At 40.1% G+C, this 21,000-nt stretch overlaps 1 protein-coding gene and 1 pseudogene across 9 annotated transcripts in view; one reads left to right on the top strand and one right to left on the bottom strand.

Annotated features, from left to right (window-relative positions):
* TNRC6B (trinucleotide repeat containing adaptor 6B) overlaps positions 1–21,000 on the bottom strand; it is a 250,005-nt gene that overhangs the window by 145,483 nt on the left and 83,522 nt on the right. For 7 of the 9 annotated variants that reach the window (XM_030855889.2, XM_030855886.2, XM_030855887.2 and 4 more), the window contains one exon: positions 7,070–7,137. The exons of 1 other annotated variant lie outside the window; for it this stretch is intronic. In XM_030855889.2, coding sequence (XP_030711749.1) covers positions 7,070–7,137 — 68 coding nt within the window. Of the gene's footprint in view, positions 1–7,069; positions 7,138–8,647; positions 8,703–8,802; positions 8,950–21,000 lie in introns of those variants that run through there. One more of the 9 variants, XM_060306215.2, reaches the window with a different exon arrangement.
* LOC115852768 (U3 small nucleolar ribonucleoprotein protein IMP3-like) lies at positions 69–621 on the top strand (annotated as a pseudogene).

A 21,000-nucleotide genomic window follows, 5' to 3' on the forward strand; every position in this document is an offset into this window, starting at 1 on the left:
ATTTAACACAACATATATAACAGATTATCATTTCAACATAAAAAATATAGAGCATCTGAGCCGCCACCATGGTGTGGAAGCTTAAATTCCGTGAGAAGCTGCTGAAGCAGATGGTGTTCCTGAACCGGGAGGTCACTGATCTCAACCCGCAGGAGCTGCGCGTGTCGCGGCGTCATCGTTTGCAGCTGCAGCGGTACGAGGACGACACACGCTACAACCAGCTGAGCCTTGCTGCGCGTGCGAGCTGCGCCTGCACGACCTGCTGAAGCGCTGCTGGAGAAGTATGCTCTCGGCCTAGTGCCCACATGTGGATCACCAGAGCTCTGCGATTTCCTCAAGGCCTCGTCCTTCTGCCGCCACAGCCTGCTCACTGTAATGCTTGAGCCGCGCCTGGCGCAGCACCTCCAGGCCGCCGTGGCATTCATGGAGCAGGGCCACGTGCACAAGGGCCCCAACGTGGTCACCGACCCCACCTTCCTTGTCACGTGCAGCATGTAGGACTTCATCATCTGGGCTGACTCGTCCAAGATCAAGCGGCGTGTGCTGGAGTACAATGAGGTGCGTGAAGGCTTCCATCTGGAAGCCTATCAGGTCTTGCCTCGCCAGGGCCGCATTTTATAGATGGGGAAGCTGAGAACGGATGCCTTAGAGTCTATGAAGGCGTTCTCCCCAAGAGTATGGCAGTCAATCCTCGGTTCTTAAGAACTTGGCTCCTCAGCTACAGGCCACGCACAGAGCCAGAGGGTATGCTCCTTTTCCACGAAATTTTCTTAGCCTTTGGACAGTTGATAATTAAATGACTGCCTTACGGGAAGCGGTTTTGTGCTGCGCTGGGGAATCGTTAGATTTTTTTTTTTTTTTTTTGATGTGGACCATTTTTAGTCTTTATTGAATTTGTTACAATATTGCTTCTGTTTTATGTTTTGGTTTTTTGGGCAGAAGGCATGTGGAATCTTAGTTCCGCGACCAGGGATGGAACCCTCACTCCCTGCACTGGAAGGGGGAGTCTTACCACTGGACCCCCAGGGAAGTCCCAACTGTCGGATTCTTGTACCTGAAACATTGTAGTGTGAAAGCAAGGACTTTGGGGGGAGGGCTCCCCCGCCCTCAGCTTTCCTTTCATTTTCTTCCCCGCCCCCCAGCTTTCCTTTCATTTTCTTGTAGCCGGACAGTTTGGTTTAATTTATTTAACTCAAATTCTTGCTACTGTTCGTGAATAAGCAGTTTACAGATGATGAAGAGTTTGGTCTCAAGTTTTCATAAAATGGATGAGATTTTAGTGTTCAGAGTCCTTTCTCTTATTTAAAGGAATGCTCTCCTAAAGCCAACAAATGGCCTAACTGCTTTTTAAGTGCAATAAATAAATAAACAAACAATATAAAAGTTATTAATTTTACATTCTTTTTTGGTACTAAGTCTTTGAAATCCAGGCTATATTTTACATTTAAGGTACATTTCAATTTGGTTGCTATTTTATTTTATTATGGTAAAAAACATTAAATTTTATATCTTAACTATTTTTAAGCGTACAGTTCAGTGGTATTAAGTATAGTCACTTTGTTTAGAAACGGATGACTAGAATTTTCTCATCTTTAACTCTATACCTATTAAATACTAATTCTCTCTCCTCTCTCCCCATAGCCCTTGGCAACCACCTTTCTACTTTCTATTTCTATGATTCTGACTACATTAGATACCTCATATGGGTGGGATCATACAGTATTTGTCCTTTGTGACTGGCTTATTTTGCTTAGCATAATGCCCTTGAGGATCATGCATGTTGTAGCATGTGACAAGACTGCCTTCTTTTTCAAGGCTTCATAATATTCCACTGTATGTATATACCACATTTTCTTTATCTGTTCACCTGTTAATGGACATTTGGGTTGCTTACACTTCTTGGCTATTATGAATAATGCTGCAATAAATATGTGTGTGCAAATATGTCTTTGAGAGCCTGCCTTGAGAGAGTCATTTTTAATGATCACCTTTCATAAAATGAACCAAAAGAACTAAGAAAATTCAATCGATAAAAATTTACTAGAAAAATTGAATTATTTTAGTAGGTTAAAGACAAATATCTTTTGAGAATATGAGTGAATTTCAGCATGGAGATTTAAAGCTTAGATTTGTTTATAAGCTATATTAAAATTTTTTTAAAAGAGGAAATGAAAAAGAGGCCAAACTCATCTTGTTAATATACCAAAACTGATATCTAACTTCAAAATAATTTACAAGATAGGTGACCATATGTGCGTGGGTTTATCTCAAAAAAAAAATTACAATAAATGATATGCCCACAAATAACTAGACCACCACTTGTATCATAAATAAAACCAAATCAAAATCCTGCCTGGGTAGAAACATTTTATCTGGAATGAGCTTTCAATAAGCATGATCAAACACAATCTATGAGCAAGTATCTGCTCGTGTTGTGTTTTAAAAAGCTGTAATAGTTTTATATTTACCCCTGTGTCAAACACATCATGTGATTAATACTGTGTGAGTTTAGTGTAGTAATCATATGGCAATAACCTTGGTTTGTCTGATTTGCTTCAATAGCTCATAAAGTGAATATCCTCAGAAAAATGATTATATTAGATACACTAATAGTAAATAAGCCTCATAAAAAGCAATAATATTGAGACAATATATATAGACAAATGTTTAAAGCTATACATTCTACTAAATCTTATTCACATGTACACCAGAAATCAGCACAACTGATCTAAATATTAACAACTTAGCACAAATATTTTTCAATATCAAAATGCAATTATGTTTTCAAGAAGCTTTCTACATGCATAGCTACCTTAATCTACCTATTAATAGAACTTATTCCATTGGAATAAACATCACAGAAATAAAATAATTTTTTCAAGACTTCCAGAACCTATGGTAAAAATGTTAAATGAAGAAACAAGGAAAGTGGCACAGATCAGCTAACAGAAATAATTTTAGACCTAATCCTTACTAGAATTTGCTCTGTGACCGTGAGCGAGTTATATAATCCCTGTGCTCCACCTGCCTCCCTAAGTGAAAAAGGCTCTTCGTACAAGCTAATACCAATGAATGAGAGCCATTTTGGAAACCAATTCAGAAGAAAATTAAGCTAGATCTCTGCCTCATACCATACACAAAAATGAGTACCAGTTCAATTAAAGGTATAAAAGCGAAAAATACAGCAGAAAAACTCAGGACATTTCATCATGTTAGGGTAGGAAAGACTTCTTTAGGAAAGCACAAAACATAGAAGCCATAAAGGCTGATTTTACTACATAAAAATGTAAATGGTTTATTAGTATGACAGATACCCCAATGTTAAAAGATAAGGCTGGGAGAAAATATTCAGAACATCTCAAAAGACAAAGGTTAATATCTACACTTTGTAAAGGGCTCCTACAAAACTATCAAAACAAACAATCCAAAAGAAAAATGGGAATTGTAGGTAAATAGGGTGGTACACGAAATAAAAATCAACGGCCAATAAACGAACAAAAGACATTCCATCTTATTAGTAAGCATAAAAGTGTAAATAAAACAATAAAATATTAGAGGGGCAAAAATTCAAAGGTAAATAATTTTATTGTCATCAAAGGTGTGGAGGAATGGGCACTCTCATTCACTGCTGATGGAAATGAACATTGGTATAGCTCTTTTGAAAGGTAATTTGATAGCAGCTACCTCCTTGTAAAAAAATAAACATGACCATGAGCCAAACAGCTCCATGTCTAGACATCTATTCTACAGAAATACACCTGTGTATAAAGATATAAGAATAAGGATGTTCAATAAAGTATTATTTGTAATAATCAAAGAAGCGAAGGCCACCAAAATATTTATTAGAGAAGAATGGCTACAGTACATCAGTTCAACAGAATGTTTTGCAGATGTTTAAAAGAATGAAATAGACTGCAAAAGATGTCAGATGAAACAAGCAAGTCTCAGAAGAATTATATTAGGAAAAAAATCTATTTAGTTGTTTTTTCTAAATATACAGAAAATGTTTAAGAAGATGAGAAAGGGAAGGAGGGTAAAAGAAGAGTCTCATTTTTATTTCTAAATCCACACTTACTGTTTGAATATTTTATGACAACCATGTGTTACTTTTATAATTAAAAAAAAAAAGAATGGATGGGAATTTCATAAGTTATTCAGCAATGTGTCACTCACAGGATCTAGAATGTCGTATTCAGTTCCTAGATCCTACTATCCAGGATTCAATCATCCTTTGCTAACTGCAGTTCTGAGATACAAAAAATAAAAATTTTGTTCACTCTTTTTATTTCTGTTGCCTCAAACAAAAGAACACAGCACCTTTGCTCCCCCCACTCCCACAGAAGAGGAGGGCAGGTCTATTGGAGGAAGCCCCAGAGAGAAGATTCACTTCTGCTTTATCATTTCAATATATGATAGCAGACCAAGCCCAGAAAAAAACAAACAACCCCTTCCCACAAAAAAACAAAACAAAATAAAACAAGATTCATCTGTGAAAAGTCAGAGATTTGTGAAAACAAAACAATCAAGGGAAATGGTATATTCCCCATTCCCCATGACGTTTCAAGTCTGCTGGGGCTGTTTTAAGTTCTCTAAAAGAAGTACAGTTTGTATAACATAAAACTTGTGGGAGAATCTACCAGCAATGTTTCCTGAATACTTAAAGAAGCTGATTCAGGATAGGGGTTACTGGAGCAGGTTTTTAAAGATAAAGACTGGTGTGTTTGGGAAATGGATACCCTTCAGAGAATAGAACCTTCATCTGTGTTTTAAAAATAGGCTTTATGCCATTTTCACTGTTTCCCCCAACTCACTCTTATCCGTGAGACTTTGATCTTGACAGCTGCAATTTTGCTAGCCACAATACTTTTCAGGAACATAGATCCCAAGGTTGGCAAAGAATTTGCATTCAAGAGATATTATAAAACACTTTAAAGTCAGAAAGATCCAGTTCAAATCCTAACTTCCGTTTCAAGCTGCATTACCATGGGCAAGTTACCGACCCCAATATCTGAAGTGGAGACACTGTAAGGGTTGGAAATAACACACACAGCACCTTAAGCAAAGTTCTCAATGCACAGAAAACCCTCGTCAAATTGGAGCTATGATTTTTATATTATAATACCTTTGACCTGAGTCTGGGAGGCAGGAGTGGATAAGGGGGCAGGGCAACTGAAGTGTCCCTAGTTCCCTCTACTGGGACTAGTTGTTTGGCTTTCTATCTTGCTAAAGATGAATTGATTCCATCCGCCCATGCAGAATATAAGTGCATTTGACAGAATACAGCGAAGTTAGGATTTATATTGTAAGCTATTTTTAAAACTGCCTGGTTAGCAAATTAAACCAGCTGTGAAAATATCCTGGTTTCCATTCACAACAAATACAAGACAAACATTCTATTTTAGTGAACCTGGCCTCAGGGCAGCATAGCATATTCTGCATAATTCATTCCTAAGGGTTTCAGAGACATAATTTTCATAAGACAGACCAAAACTAAATTATTTTCTAGGGAAAAAAGAAGATGAGAGAAAAGAGTTTCTCTCTACAGATTTTCGGTAAATTCCATGAATCACTGTCCCATTCAACTTAGAAGACTACTGTCTGAATAAAAAATAGCAGTTATGTCAGTACTTTAAGCCAGTCTTAACTGTTTTTCCTTTAAAAGGGCATATGAAACACCACTGTGCTCTGCAACATAATTTTTCAAGTTCTGTGACAGAGGGAGGAAAAAATCTACTCACTGCCACACAAAAGCTACCTAGAGGACTCTCAATTTCAGATTCAAAACTTATCACTCCTTGAGAAGTTAGAGGAGAGGCTTCCCTGGTGGCACAGTGGTTAAGAATCCGCTTGCCAATGCAGGGGACACAGGTTCGATCCCTGGCCTGGGAAGATCCCACATGCCGCAGAGCAACTAAGCCCATGCGCCACAACTACTGAGCCTGCGCTCTAGAGTCCATGAGCCACAACCACTGAGCCCACGTGCCACAACTACTGAAGCCCGCGCACCTAGACCCTGTGCTCCACAACGAGAGAAGCCCACGCACCGCAATGAAGAGTAGCCCCCAGGCTTCCCTGGTGGCGCAGTGGCTAAAAACCCACCTGCCAACGCAGGGGACAAGGGTTCAAGCCCTGGTCTGGGAAGATCCCACATGCCACGGAGCAACTAAGCCCGTGCACCACAACTACTGAGCCTGCGCTCTAGAGCCCAGGAGCCACAACTACTGAGCCCACGTGCCACAACCACTGAAGCCTGCGCGCCTAGAGCCCGTGCTCCACAACAAGAGAAGCCACGACAATGAGAAGCCTGCGCACTGCAATGAAGAGTAGCCTCCGCTCACCGCAACTAGAGAAAGCCTGTGCACAGCAGCGAAGACACAACACAGCCATAAATAAATAAATTAAAAAAAAAAAACTGTAGCCCCTGCTCGCCGCAACCAGAGAAAAGCCCACGCAGCAATGAAGACCCAACACAGCCAAAAATAAAATAAATAAAATAAAAATAAATTTATAAAAAATAAAAAAAAGAAGTTAGAGGAGACATCCTCAATTATTTAGAATGTTGGCTAAGTTATATTATTTATAATTCCTGTTCCTTTGGGGAAACAATTTGCTATTTAAACAAAGATCAGAAGTATAAGTAACTAATGGAATAGAACTTCAGGAAGTATTATTCAAATAAATTCACACCTGGAATGCAGGAAAACAGTCTATTAATTAAGTTCGCTTCATAAAGACATTGCTAAGAAAAGGATATACCATTTTACGCTGTCTTTGGAAATCAACCAGACTGAGTTAGTTCAGTTTGGAACATCCTAAGCCTTAAAGCCTTTGCTAAAGCGTGACATAAATTTTGATTAGTCAAGTGTGAAAAACTACAAAGCCAACTTTCTTGTCCCTCCAGTTAGTCTGTCTATAAATAGAAGCAATGCATTAACAGCCACCAAAGCAATTCGTGAGTTCCACAATGTGCCCAACATATACATCCCTTGCAAACATGCTCTCAGCATGTTTAACCAAAGTGTTTCTGAAGATCTGTAATAAGACCCTTTTAAAATAAACTGTAACTCACTGTTTGCTTTCTTCACCAGGAGGTGGAGTCTTGCCATGCCCTTCCATTACAAAATCCTCCTGTTCCACCTGCAAAGGCAAGTACCACAAGTCAGCAGTAGTCAGTAACTAAGATGCAATCACTCCAAAGTGCCAGGGCCTGTGCTTACAGAACGGCATGGCATTTCACTATACTGCCTAGGACAGAAACCTCAGCCAGTGGTTTTCACTCTCCAGGTTTTCTTATGGAATCTCTGCTTAGGTGACCAGATTTGCAGAATAAAAAAGGAAGCATGCTGATTTGCAATTCATAATTGTGACAAAAGATTAGCATCCAGAATATAATAAAGAATTGCTATGAATCAGTAAGAGGAAGACAACCTACCAGAAAAATTTACAAAATTATTGAGTAGGAATTTCACTGAAAGGGACGCATAAATGGCCCTAAGCTTACGAAAAGATGTTCAATCTCCTGTCAATCAGCAAAATGCAAATTAAAAACACAAAGAGATACCATTTCACAACCACCAGGCTGGCTAAAATTTAAAAGTTGGGCAATACCAAGTGTTGACAAGGGTGCAGAGCAACAGCAACTCTCATCCATTCCCAGTGGGAGGGAAAATTGGTACCACTACTTTTAAAAAGTTTGCCCTTATCTAGTACACTTGACTATATGTACTTACTGTACAAACCAGTGGTTGCACTTCTAGGTACATACCCTAGAGAAACTTCTGCACATATACAAAAATATTTTTTGGAGCATTATTTTTAACAGGAAAAAAACCCCAAACATTCATCAACAATAAAGTAGATAAATAGGCTACAGTGTTTTAAGACAATAGAATATTATACTGCATGAAAATGAATGAACTACAGAAACACACCTCAACCTGGATGAGTTACAAAAACACAACACTAGGTGAAAGCAGCAAGTCACAAAAGAATACCTATGCAGTTTAAATCCATTAATATAAAATTCCAATATATACATTTTTAAGCCATATATATGTATATGTAGACATATATGTATATTTATGGTTTATAAAACTATAAAGAAAAGGGAATAACTATTACAAAATTTAGGCTAATTAGTACCTTAGGGAGTCGGGCAAGAGGGATTCGATCAGGAAGGGACACATGGTGGTTTCTGGGGTATGGTTAAATTCTATTTCTTGGCCTATGTAGTAGGTATATGGGCATTTATTTTATAATTATTCTTTTAACTGTATGTATTTCTTTTCTCTTTTATATGTATGTTTTATTTCTCAATACAAATTTTCAAAGAAAAAAGAAAGCATTTTACTATTCCAGATGGTTTACTGATCAATAAAGGAAGATATAGCTAGAGAGATAGAGCTACCTCCACAAACTGGGACTATCAGTCCTATAAAAACTTCCCCAAAAGGCATAATTTTAAAATGTCAAACAGAAGTATTCAAGGAGATAGATATCAACAGATGTATTCAAGGATTATTCCCTACTTAGAAAAATACCGTCCATTTCTTATAGAACCTAGTAATCTGGAAGACAGACAACAGTAACATAGATACACACCATAATGAAACCCAAATAAAACAAAAGCCTTTCCAGCTCTGCAAACCTCTGCAGTCTTCATTTCTCAGAAATACTGGAGAAGATGGAATAGTATCAAGAGGCTACGTTTCAAAAAGAACAGAAAAATCGAGAGGTTTACTTTATTTCCATTAAAAGGAGAAACTGGAGGAAGTGTAAGCAAGAATAATAAAAGACACATACTGCATACTGTGAAATTCAAACCAGGTTTCGACTTTTATTCTTCTCTACGGACTTCCTGATTCTGCAGCCTACCAGATTTTGCCAAGGAGAGGGAGGATTCTTCCATCCTAAATTTACACAGTGATCTAAACCTCTAGAAGAAAAAACATGGTTATAATGTTGCAAAGGGAACTTTATGAGGAGCTGGAGATGATCTTGATCTGGGTTGTGGTTACAAGAAAGTACACATAGGCGGAAAAAAATCACTGAACTGTACATTTTAAGCACTTAACGCTACAAATAAATGTTATGCCTTAATTAGAAAAAAAAAGATGACACATTGTTTAAAGTTATTAAAGTTCCTTGGAATCATTTTCTCAAAGACAAGAATGGCTATTCTCCCACTTACATATATTATGAAAATTTCTTGATTTTTGACCTTTAAAAATCCTCCCCAGTTAAAGAGCTCTACTTTGTGGACTTAGCCTCTGCTTACTAGTTGTTTTTTTTTTTTTAAAGGCTTATCTAGGGGCTTCCCTGGTGGTGCAGTGGTTAAGAATCTGCCTGCCAATGCAGGGGACACGGGTTCGAGCCCTGGTCCGGGAAGATTCCACATGCCATGGAGCAACTAAGCCCGTGTGCCACAACTACTGAGCCTGTGCTCTAGAGCCCACGAGCCACAGCTACTGAGCCCACATGCCACAACTACTGAAGCCCATGCACCTAGAGCCCGTGCTCCACAACAAGAGAAGCCACCGCAATGAGAAGCCTGTGCACCGCAACGAAGAGTAGCCCCCACTCGCCGCAACTAGAGAAAGCTCACGCGCAGCAACGAAGACCCATTGCAGCTGAAAATAAATAAATTTATTTTTAAAAAGTCTTATCTATAACCATTTCTAATTAGCACAATAATGAGAAATAATAATCAAAAAGCCTACAGCTTGGGACTTTCCTGGTGGCTCAGTGGTTAAGAATACGCCTGCCAATGCAGGGGACATGGGTTCGAGCCCTGGTCTGGGAAGATCCCACAGGCCGTGGAGCAACTAAGCCCGCGTGCCACAACTACTGAGCCCATGCACCGTAACTACTAAAGCCCGTGCGCCTAGAGCCCATGCTCTGCAACAAGAGAAGCCAGCGCAATGAAAAGCCCGTGCCCCGCAACGAAGAGTAGCCCCCACTCGCCGCAACTAGAGAAAGCCCGTGTGCAGCAACAAAGACCCAATGCAGCCAAAAATTAAAAACAAACAAACAAAAAACCCCCACAGCTTCAACAACCTCCCCTATACTGGCTTTCGAATCTTTAACTGCAGCCCTCATATTTTGCATATTTGGGTCTCCACTTGGATGGCCCAATAGGTCCAAAATGAAACATCATCTTTGGCCTTAAATTTCCACTCCTTTTTATATCCCCTATCTCTGTAAATGGTACCATCTTCACCAAGATCCTTAAACAGGAAACCTACAGTCAAGGTTATAGGTTCTCCACCTTCCTTCCTTAACCCCACATCCTATTAATCACCAAGTACAGTGGCTTCTACCTCTCAAACAGCTCTCATACCCATTACCCCTTCTTCATCCTCTTTAACTGCCATAGTTAAAGCCAGCTTCTCTAAGTCTCACCACTACAAAAACCTTCTCACTAGTCTTTGTGCTTCTGGGTCCCATCTCATTTCAATCCATCCTCCAAACCAGTTCCATCAAATGGACTTTGTAAAATGCGAACATGATCACATCACTCTCCTTGAAATTCTTCAATGGCGCTCTATCACCTGTCTTGAGGGATAAAATTTCAGTTCATTTGCCTAAGTGATCTTTTTTATCACCCCTGCCTCACTCACCCATTCTGAACCCCTGGTGGAGCACACACCAACTCCTCACCCCTCTGTGCCTTTACATATAATGTCCCTTCTTGCCTAGAAGCCCTGGTCTTCTGCCTTACATATACTTCATATTTCTGCTCATTCTTTTAAGTATTAATTAAAATGCTTTTCCCCAGAAGATACTACCTCCTTCACCTTTTCTCACTCTTCATCATCTCAGAAGGCAATAAAAATGGTCCAGAAAGATCACTGCTCCTTATTGCCACTTCCTGTTTTTCTCAAGTCCACTTCCAGTCCCTTCGCATCTTAATTTCTCTTTTCTACAAATGTCTTGAACACTTTGGACTTAATTTGATGATCCCCACCACTCCTCCCCCTTGACCTCATTTTCAGGAGCTTCAGTATTTTTACTCATAAAACTTACACCATAACCTAACCTTTCTCCCACTACGATTCATTCATTCAACAAATTATTTATTGGGTACATATTACATGCTAGGTGCTGTGCTGAGGTAATGGGGAAGAAGACAGTCTTTGCCTCTCAAAAAACTTATGGATTGGTGGGAAAGACAAACAAAAACTAGTCAATTACAATACAGTGTGAGAATGCAATGAAACACGGAAGGAAGGGCACTTAACTCAGTTTAAAGGCATCAGATACTCTAGACCCATTCTAGACAGAAGATCCATCTCCTTCCTGCTTCAGGGAGGAGACGGGCAGGACCCGATGCTGGGCCTTGCCATCCATCTGGACCGCTCCACACCGAGGTCCATGAATTCTGAAATCCGCCTCTGACCGTAAGTGCCTCTTCCACGCCCTGCCTCCATTCGAATCTGTAAGGAGTCCTCATGGTCAGGTCTAGTTCTGTGGTTCTTCTCTTTCCTCAGAGTGCATTCAGAGGCTCACCCGCAGGCATTTCAGTGACTTTCCTCCATAATGTCCTAGATTTGCTCACCACCAACTCGTCCTTAGGACATTCCTGTCTTGCCAAACCCTTCTCTTTTTCTCTTCAGCTCCTGGAGTGCAGAGCTGGAGAAAGTTACAAAACTGGTTCCTTTACAAATTATACCAGTTAACTTCCACTCAGTGCTGACACTCAGCGCCTCTGCCTGGAAGGCCCATCTTCATCCTGTCTTTCTGGTGAACTTCCATTTCACCTTCAAAGACTGGCTGAAAGTTACTTTTTTTAGGAAGCATTTTCTGATATCTCCTGGCACTTCTTCCTCCTCCCTTCCAGGTGCTCCTTCCCAGTAGCTCTGTAAGGCTTAGCCGGCAGCTGTGATCCTTTGTTCACCTGCTTCCCCCCACCCTGCCAAACACAGCCTCTAACACAGCCCTTCTGGTCGGTTGTTCATTCTTTCAACACAACTGCCAAATGCCTTCTAGGTGCTAAGAACTGGGCTGAATGACTGACCTACTACACCACACTCCTCACTCATTTATCCTGTACCTTTTCTATCTCCTCAAAGACTCTAAACCCATCCACTAAGCATCCTCCCTAAGTCTTTCCTTTCTGAAGATGACAATGCTATCCCACACAAAGTCCCAAAAGCCCCTCGTTTTTTTCTCTCATGACTATATCACAAACCTCTGTGTCATTGCCCATTTGCCCCCCACCGACTGCTCTGCAAGGTTAACCTCACCACTTGTTTCCAAACTCATGACCTACACCACACTGCCTTCTCTGGGATCTCACTATCTAAGGAACCCTTCTTTCTCCCTTTCCAGTAAATTCAACTCCTCAAGCTACAAATATTTTATAATCTCTTCCATTCTGAAAAATTATTTTTGGCCTTGTGATCCTCTCCAACTATCCTCCTGTTTTTTTCCCTTCCCTTTACTATCCAAATTCTTTAAAGACTAAACTACACCCCCATTACTTCTGTGTTCTCATCACTGAGCACGCTCTTCTGCTGCTCCTCCCACCAACACATATGTACCTCCCTTCTCCCAATATATCCCAATATCCTCCCAATATAAGTCACAATTTTTGTTCAAATCAATATTCAGTGCTAGCAGTGGTATTACTCAGTAAAAAACATATACAGCTGGATCATATGGAATAATTTCCTTTCTTGTACAATTTTTTCTTTTCCCTGGAACTAACAATTACTACTTCCTCTTATACTTTCTTTCAATTTTTTTGGCTTGGTATTTATTATGTATTTTTCACTAATTCACCCTCAAACCCTCCAACAGAGCTGTGAGTCTCCTCTTTTTTTTTTTTTTTTTTGGTGGTATACGGGCCTCTCACTGTTGTGGCCTCTTCCGTTGCGGAGCACAGGCTCTGGACGCGCAGGCTCAGCGGCCACGGCTCACGGGCCCAGCCACTCCGCGGCATGTGGGATCTTCCCGGACCGGGGCACGAACCCGTGTCCCCTGCATCGGCAGGCGGACTCTCAACCACTGTGCCACCAGGGAAGCCCGAGACTCCTCTTAAATAAGTGCAAACACTTCAGGTAATCTATCAATTTCACTCCGGTCTTGGAGGCATTGCTCAGGGGTTTTCTCCTGTTCCAGCTGAGATTGTTTGCTCTCTAGGCTGCTAAATAGCTGACACTTTGCCAGGGATGACTCTTTCCCTGCATCTCTGGGATTCCTTGCTCTCTCCCCTTCACTGGAGCATCTGTTTCCATTTTCTCCCTCTTTTATGGTTTATTCCTGATTTAGGTGGAACACAGACTCCAATGATTTCCTAATAAAAGGTATACAGGAAGTGAATTTTTTGAGATCTTGAATGACTGAAAGTCCTTACTTTATTTATATATTTAACATATAGAATATTTTTACCCACATACATAATCAAATATAGAATTTCAAGTTAGTAAATGTTTTTCCCTCCAAAAATTTGAAGGCCATGCTCCACTGTCTTCTAGCACCCAGAGTTGCTAGATAGAAATTCGATAGTATTATAAATCCTAATGTTTTGGATATGACCTGTTTCTTCTCTGGAAACTTTTAGGATCCTTTCCTTTTCCTCAGGTTTCTAAAAATGCAAACCACTAAGTATGGTCCTTCTTTCATTTATTGAGCTGGTACTGGGTAAATACTTGCAATCCAGAAGTTCTAGTTCTTCAGGTTTGGGATATTTTCTCTACTTATTTAAATATTTGAAATTTTATCCCCTCCAATTTCTTTTCTCTACTTCAGGAATTCCTGTTACCCAGTACTGAGTCTACAGGACTCATTCCTTAATTTTCTTCTTTATCTCTGTACTTTTATCACTTTGACTTTTTATTTTACTTTCTGGAGATTCTCGTAACCTTTCAATACTTTCAATTAAAATTTTTTTCCTGCCCTTGCAGTTTAATTTTAAGAGCTCTTCCTTGTGCTCTGAATAGTCCTTTTTAATAGTCCTGTTCTTATTCCCTGATTATATGATCCTTATTTCTGAGGATATTATGGAGTGTTTTTATTTTGTTTGCTTTATTTTCTTTCGCTCCCTGTATAATCTGTTTCCTCCAAGTTCCTCTTTGATCTTTGGTTTGGTCACTATCTTCCATTCACAGGTTTTTATCAAATGTCTGGTCATCTTCGGCTATCCACTGATTTTTAAGGGTTAAGTCCTAAAGAGCTCAAAAGTGCTTTTTGTATGTGGAGAAGCCGGGGGGGGGGGGAACATTGCTTATCCCATGGTTGGCTTCCTGGATATAAGGAGGGGACCTGGCCATTTCATTGGGAGAATACTCAGATGCCTACATCTGTATATTCTTTTCCCCCCCCTGGGCTGTTCAATTGCCCAGAGAGGTACCCCTTCAATCCTCAGCCTAACAGGTATAAGTCTGGCTTCCAGTGTTCTGGGACTGAATGGGGGAAGAGAGCTGGCACATTCTCACCTAGTATGTGACTTTGATTTAATCCTTCTGTTTTTAGTTAGGTTCTCTCCCCCTCCCCCACCCCCTGCTTTGCCAGGGTGGGAGAGGGATAGCTATACATCCATCTGTGGATGTGAGGGGCAGGATACCTGGGACCCTGCTCCTTGTAAATTCTTCAACCAAACCTGCCATTTTCAGGGTCACTCCAAAAGCTTTCTAGCTTCCAAAATTTCGTTGGCATCTCTTATCTACTTCACCTCCTCTTCCACTCACTTTTTTTCTGGTGGATTTATGCTTGCCGAAATCATTTTGTAAAAGTAATTTTAGTGGAGGTTTAGAAGGGAGCAGAGATTAATAACTGGGTTTAATCTACCGTGTTCAGTCTACCTTTTTTTTTGCGGTACGCGGGCCTCTCACTGCTGTGGCCTTTCCCGTTGCGGAGCACAGGCTCCAGACGCGCAGGCTCAGCGGCCATGGCTCACAGGCCCAGCCGCTCCGTGGCATGTGGGATCTTCCTGGACCGGGGCACGAACCCGCGTCCCCTACATAGGCAGGCGGACTCTCAACCACTGCGCCACCAGGGAAGCCCCAAGCTACTTTTAAAACCCTTTTGCCTCTACGTTTTCCCTCTATCAAAACTGCTCTATTGGGGGCTTCCTTCCCTCCTGCCCTCCCTCCCCAGGCAACCACTAATGTCCTTTCTGTCGGCATAGGTTAGTTTGCATTTTCTAGAGTTCATATGCATGGAATCACAAGGTATGTACTCTTTTGGTTCCCTCCCCTCCTCTCCTCTCTCCTCTCTCTCTTCTTCTCTTTTCTTTGCCTTTTTGCCCTGGCTAGAACCTCCAGTACAATGTTAAATAGAAGTGTAGACAGCAAACATCCATTTTTTTGTTCTTCATCATATGAGTAAAGCATTCAGTCATTCTCCATTGAGCTTAATGTTAACTGTAGAATTTTCATAAAAGTCCTTTATCAAGTTGAGTAGCTCCTTTCTATTATTTTGCTGAAAGTTTTTATCAGGAATGGATGTAACGTCTGTCAAATGCTTCTTCTGCATGTGTTGAGTTGATCATACAGTTTTTCTTTTTTACTTTGTTATTGTGGTGAATCACATTGATTTTTTTTGCGGTACGCGGGCCTCTCACTGTTGTGGCCTCTCCCATTGCGGAGCACAGGCTCCGGCTGCTCCACGGCATGTGGGATCTTCCCGGACCGCGGCACGAACCCGTGTCCCCTGCATCGGCAGGCGGACTCTCAACCACTGCGCCACCAGGGAAGCCCCACATTGATTTTTGAATGTTAAACCAGCCCTACATTGCTGGGATAAACCCTACATGTTCACATAGTATCCTCGTACATATTATTGGATTCAATATGCTAAAATTAGGTTTAGAATGTTTGCATTTATGTTCATGAGAGATACTGATCTGTGGTTTTCTTTTCTTGCAATGTCTTTGTGTAGTTTTGTTATCTGAGTAATGCTGGCCTCACAGACTGAGTTGGGAAGTACAGCTGACCCTTGATCAACACGGGTTTCAACTGTGCAATAGTAAATATTGCAGTACCATACCATCTCCAGTTGGTTGAATCCAAGGATGCAGAGGAACCCCAGATATGGAGAACCGAATATAGGGATGGCTGACTATAAGTTATACTTGGATTTTTGACTGCCCAGAGGGTCAGCACCTCTAATCCCTGCATTGTTCAAGGGTCAAGTGTATTCTCTTCTCTTCAAGTGAAATTATACTAATTCACATATAAGAATCTTACAATAATATTCTACCATGTTCCCCACCAGGTCTTCATGCCACTGTTTTCGTACAGTTCACAGATACAAATGCTATAAACCCACAATGCATTTGTATTATTTTTGTTCAAACAATCAATTCTCTTTTAAAGAGATTTAAATAATGGAAGAAAGTCACATATTTAAGCTGTGTAGTTTCCATTTTCTGAGTTCTTCATTCCTTTGTGTAGATTCATATTTCCATCTGGCATCATTTTCCTTCTCCCTCTAACATTACTTATAGTAAGGGTATGCTGGTGATAAATTATTTCAGCTTTTGTATGTCTGAAACAGACTTTATTTAGCCTTCAGTTTTGAAAGATATTTTCACTGGTTATAGAATTCAAGGTTAGCAGATTTTTCTTTCAGTGCTTTAAAGATGTTCCTCCACTGTCTTCTTGTTTGCATTGTTTCCAATGAGAAATCCTTTGTTCCTCTGTTAATAGTGTGCCCTTTTTCCTCCGGTTTTAAGATTTTGTCTATCACTGGTTTTGAGTAATTTGATTAGGATGTGCCTTGATGTGGTTTTCTTCATTTTTCTCATGCTTCAGGTGCAGCTGAGCTTTTTGGATCTGGGAATCTGTGCGTTTACAGCTTTTATCGAATTTGGAAAATTTGAGCCCATTATTTCTTAGCTATTTTTCTGCCACACTGCCCCTTCTTCAGAGACTCCAATTACAGGGATATTAGGTTGACTGAAGTTGTCCACAACACACTGATACTCTTTTCAATTTTTCGATTTTTACTCTTTGTGTTTCATGTTGGATAGTTTCTGTTGGTGATTCTTTATATTCACTAATGTTTTATTCTACAATATCTAATCTGCCACAATTCCAACCAGTATAATTTTCATCTCAAACATTATAGTTTTCAACTCTAGAAATTTGATTTGGGGCTTTTAAAAAATATATTTTCCATGTCTCTGCTTGACTTTTTGAACATCTGAAATACAATTATAATAAATGTTTTAATGTTCTTGTTTGCTAATTCTAACATCTGTGTCAACTATGAGTTGGTTTCAATTGATTTGTTTTTCCCTTCACTATGTTTGTATTTTCCTGGTTTTTACATGCCTGAAAATCTTTGCTTTGAATAACAGACATTGAGAATTTTTGCTGGATCCTGAATATTTCTGTATTCCTATAAATATTTTTGAGTGTTGCTCTGACATGCAGTTAAATTACTTTGAAACAGTTTGTTCCTTTTAGGTCTTGTTTTTAGAATTTGTTAAGACAGACTTAATAATTAGTTAGGACTAATTAATTATTCCCCACTACTACGATGAGAACTCTACCAGTACTACTGCTGAATATACTAGTAATGCTCCATGAATTACGAGGTTTTCTAGGCTGTAGAAACAGGCACGATTACTGACACTGTTTGAGTGCTAGACACTGTTCCTTCCAATCCTCTTGGAGGGGTGCCCCTCCTGCCTCAGCCTTGAGTAGTCACATGTATGTGCCAAAAAGTACTTTGCTGAATACACAGGTGAGCTCTCCTCAAATCTCCAGAGTTCTCTTAGCAGCTCTCTCCTTTCCAGTACTCTGTCCTACAAACTGGCTGCCTCAGTCTCCCCAGACTCTCAGCAATGTTGCCTCAACTGAGAGGGTCCACTGGGCTTTGCCTGGGCTCCCCTTCCCTGCACTGCGGCCTGGAAGCTCTCTCTCAAGCCAGTACGCTGGGGTAGTCAGAGGACTCACCTTGTTTTCCATTTCTCAGTGATCACTGTCCTTCATTACCTGATGTCCAGTGTCTTGAAAAACCACTGTTTCAAATACATTTTGTGTGTATATATATATAAAATAAATTTATTTATTTTTGGCTGCATTGGGTCTTCATCGCTGTGTGTGGGCTTTCTCTAGTTGCGACGAGCGGGGGCTATCGTCGTTGCGGTGTGCGGGCTCTAGGCACACGGGCTTCAGTAGTTGTGGCGCATGGGCTTAGTTGCTCCGCGGCATGGGGATCTTCCTGGACCAGGGCTCGAACCCGTGTTCCCTGCATTGGCAGGCAGATTCTTAACCACTGTGCCACCAGGGAAGCCCCCATTTCATATATTTTAAAAACTGTTATTTCCAATGGGAAGGTAAATCCTGTTCCTGATACTCCATCTTGCCCATTTGGCCTCTGAATTTATTCCTTTGGCTTAGAAAGCTTTTCTCTCACATTGTTACATGAAAGCTTCCCTCAACATCATTTAGGTATCAGCTCAAGTGCCATCTCTTTGAAGCGATGAATGAATCCTGACCACCCCAACTGAAAGAGCTTCCACATTCAGTCACTCTCTAGCATAGCACACATCACTATCTGAAGGGATCACTTATTTATGTGTTTTGTTGCCTGTCTTCCCCCCACCAAGAATGCAAACACCTTGAGGCAGAGACTTTGAATGTCTTATTCATCATAAACTGGGCGCAAGATGTTCGATAAATATTTGCTGACTCTCTAATTTGCTAATCTGTGCTTCTCTTTCTTCTACTCTCTAAACATTTATGTCCCCAGGTTCTGTCCTTGGACCTCTCTTCACATTCTGCCATAGCAATACCATCTAATCTCACAGTTTCAACTATTAAATGTGAGTGATTCCCAGTCCTGTATTTCCAGCCCCTAGCCCCGTATTTTCACCTGGCTGACAAACAGGTATCTGTGGATAGCCTGCCACCGTCTCAAACTCTGTATGTTTGATACAGAATTAATCCTGTTCCCTCCCAAACTTGTTTTCTTCCTTATGTTTCCTATTTGACAATGGCATCCCCATCCTCCCAGTCATTTAGCTTGACACCTTGATGTTACCCTTGATTTCTCCATCTCCTTTTCTTCCATATCAAATTAATTGCTAAATCCCATCCGTTTTATACATGTTACACCTTTCCAACCACCCCCTCCATTCCAGGTACCCCAGATGGTTTAAAAAGAAAACATATATATTTCCTGAAATATAAAGCTGAGAAGGACAGCTAATATTTTGCATGACAGAATCAATATTCAAAATGATCTTAGCAGACTATGGAGAAGGGTGGAAGCTCCTAACACTGTTTTTTGTTTTTACTGAAAATCATTCACTTACAGAAAAATATACAATCCTTAAGTGTAGAACTCAATAAACTTTAGATATGGTTGCACCCATGTAACTATACAGTTCAAGACAGAACATTTCCACCTCCCCAGAAAATTCTATATGCCCCTTCCCTTGAATTCTACCCCCTATACCCCAAGTAACTATTCTATCACCATAGATGAGCTTTACGTGTTCATAAACTTTATATAATTAGAATGTACACTTTCATGTCTGTCTTTTTTCACTCAATATGTTTTTGATATTCACCCATGTTTTATGTGCATCAAAAGTTCAGTTTTTAAACTTAGCAGTACTTCATTGAACAAATGTTTATTTATTCACCTGTTGATACACAGTTGGGCTATTTCTAATTTGGGGCTGTTATAAATAAAGCTACCATGAACATTCTCACGTAAGTCTTTTTGTGAATATATGCAGTCATTTCTATTGGGTATACGTCTAGAATGGAATGTCAGGGTCATAAGGTAGGTGTATATTTAACTTTACTACAGACTTGAGAAATAGTTTCTGAAGTTAATTGTACCATTTTACACTCCTTCCAAAAATGTATGAGAATTCCAGCTGCTCTATATACTTATCAACACTTAATGGGAGCTCCCTGGTGTCCTAGTGGTTAGGATTCCGGGCTTTCACTACCGTGGCCCGGGTTCAGTCCCTCGTCATGACTGCAAGCCCTGCAGCGTGGCTAAAAAAACAACAAAACACAGCACTGTCAGTCTTTCTGAACTATAGTGAGTATGTAATGATATCACATTACAGTTTTAATTTTCATTTCCCTTATGCATAAGAATGCTAAATATCCTATTTTCATGCCTATTTGAATATCTTATTTTGTGAAATGCCTATTTAAGCCTTTTGTCCACATTTTCAGTTGAGTTGTTTGTCCTTTTCTGATTAATTTTTAGAAATTCTTTATATATTCTACATGTGAGACCTCTATTAGATAAACGTATTACAAGTGTTTTCTCCCAGTCTATAGCTTTTCCACATTCTTAATGGTTTCAGCTGATCAACAAAAGTTTAACCCTTTTTTTAAAATGAACTTCAACCGAGCTACTTCTCTTTTACGGTTAGTGCTTTCTGCAAGCTACCTAAGGTCATAGAGACACTTCTTGTGTTATCTTCCAACAAAGCTTTACAGTTTTAGCCCTCACATTTAGGTCTATGATCCATCTCAAATTAGATCTTATGTATGGTATATGATACAGGGATTATGGTTCACATATTTCCATATGGTCACGTATTGGCTCTAGCACCGTTTATTGAAAAATCTTCCTTTCCCTCATTGAATTAATTACTCTTTTTAAAAACCTCCTTAAACTGCGAAGTCTTATACTTTAGATTCAAAACAATCAGTTGTAAAACTGTAGGATGGGCAAGACCAGTATAATAGCCGTGTATTGGATAATGTGGTTGACTCACACAAAGAAGCACTTCTCGCTTAGCAAGGGAATCTACAAATTTTAGCTGACACATATTCTAAAGTCCTTTGAAGCTTATTGTGACCATGTGATTAAATTCTGGTCGAAGAAATATAAGCACAGTGGAATGTGCAACTTCCACAAAGTGTTTCAAGGGAAGTTTTCTCCTCTTTGCTGGATGGAGCCCAGACATGATGGTTGGGGCTAGAGCAAAACATAAGGCGGAAGCAACATATTGAAGATGAAAGAACAAAACAGAAGACGTCTGAGTCCCTGTGGCCATACCAGTCCTGGGCC

This window comes from Globicephala melas, chromosome 10 (genome assembly GCF_963455315.2).
Source record: "Globicephala melas chromosome 10, mGloMel1.2, whole genome shotgun sequence".
In the NCBI taxonomy this organism is placed as follows: domain Eukaryota; kingdom Metazoa; phylum Chordata; class Mammalia; order Artiodactyla; family Delphinidae; genus Globicephala; species Globicephala melas.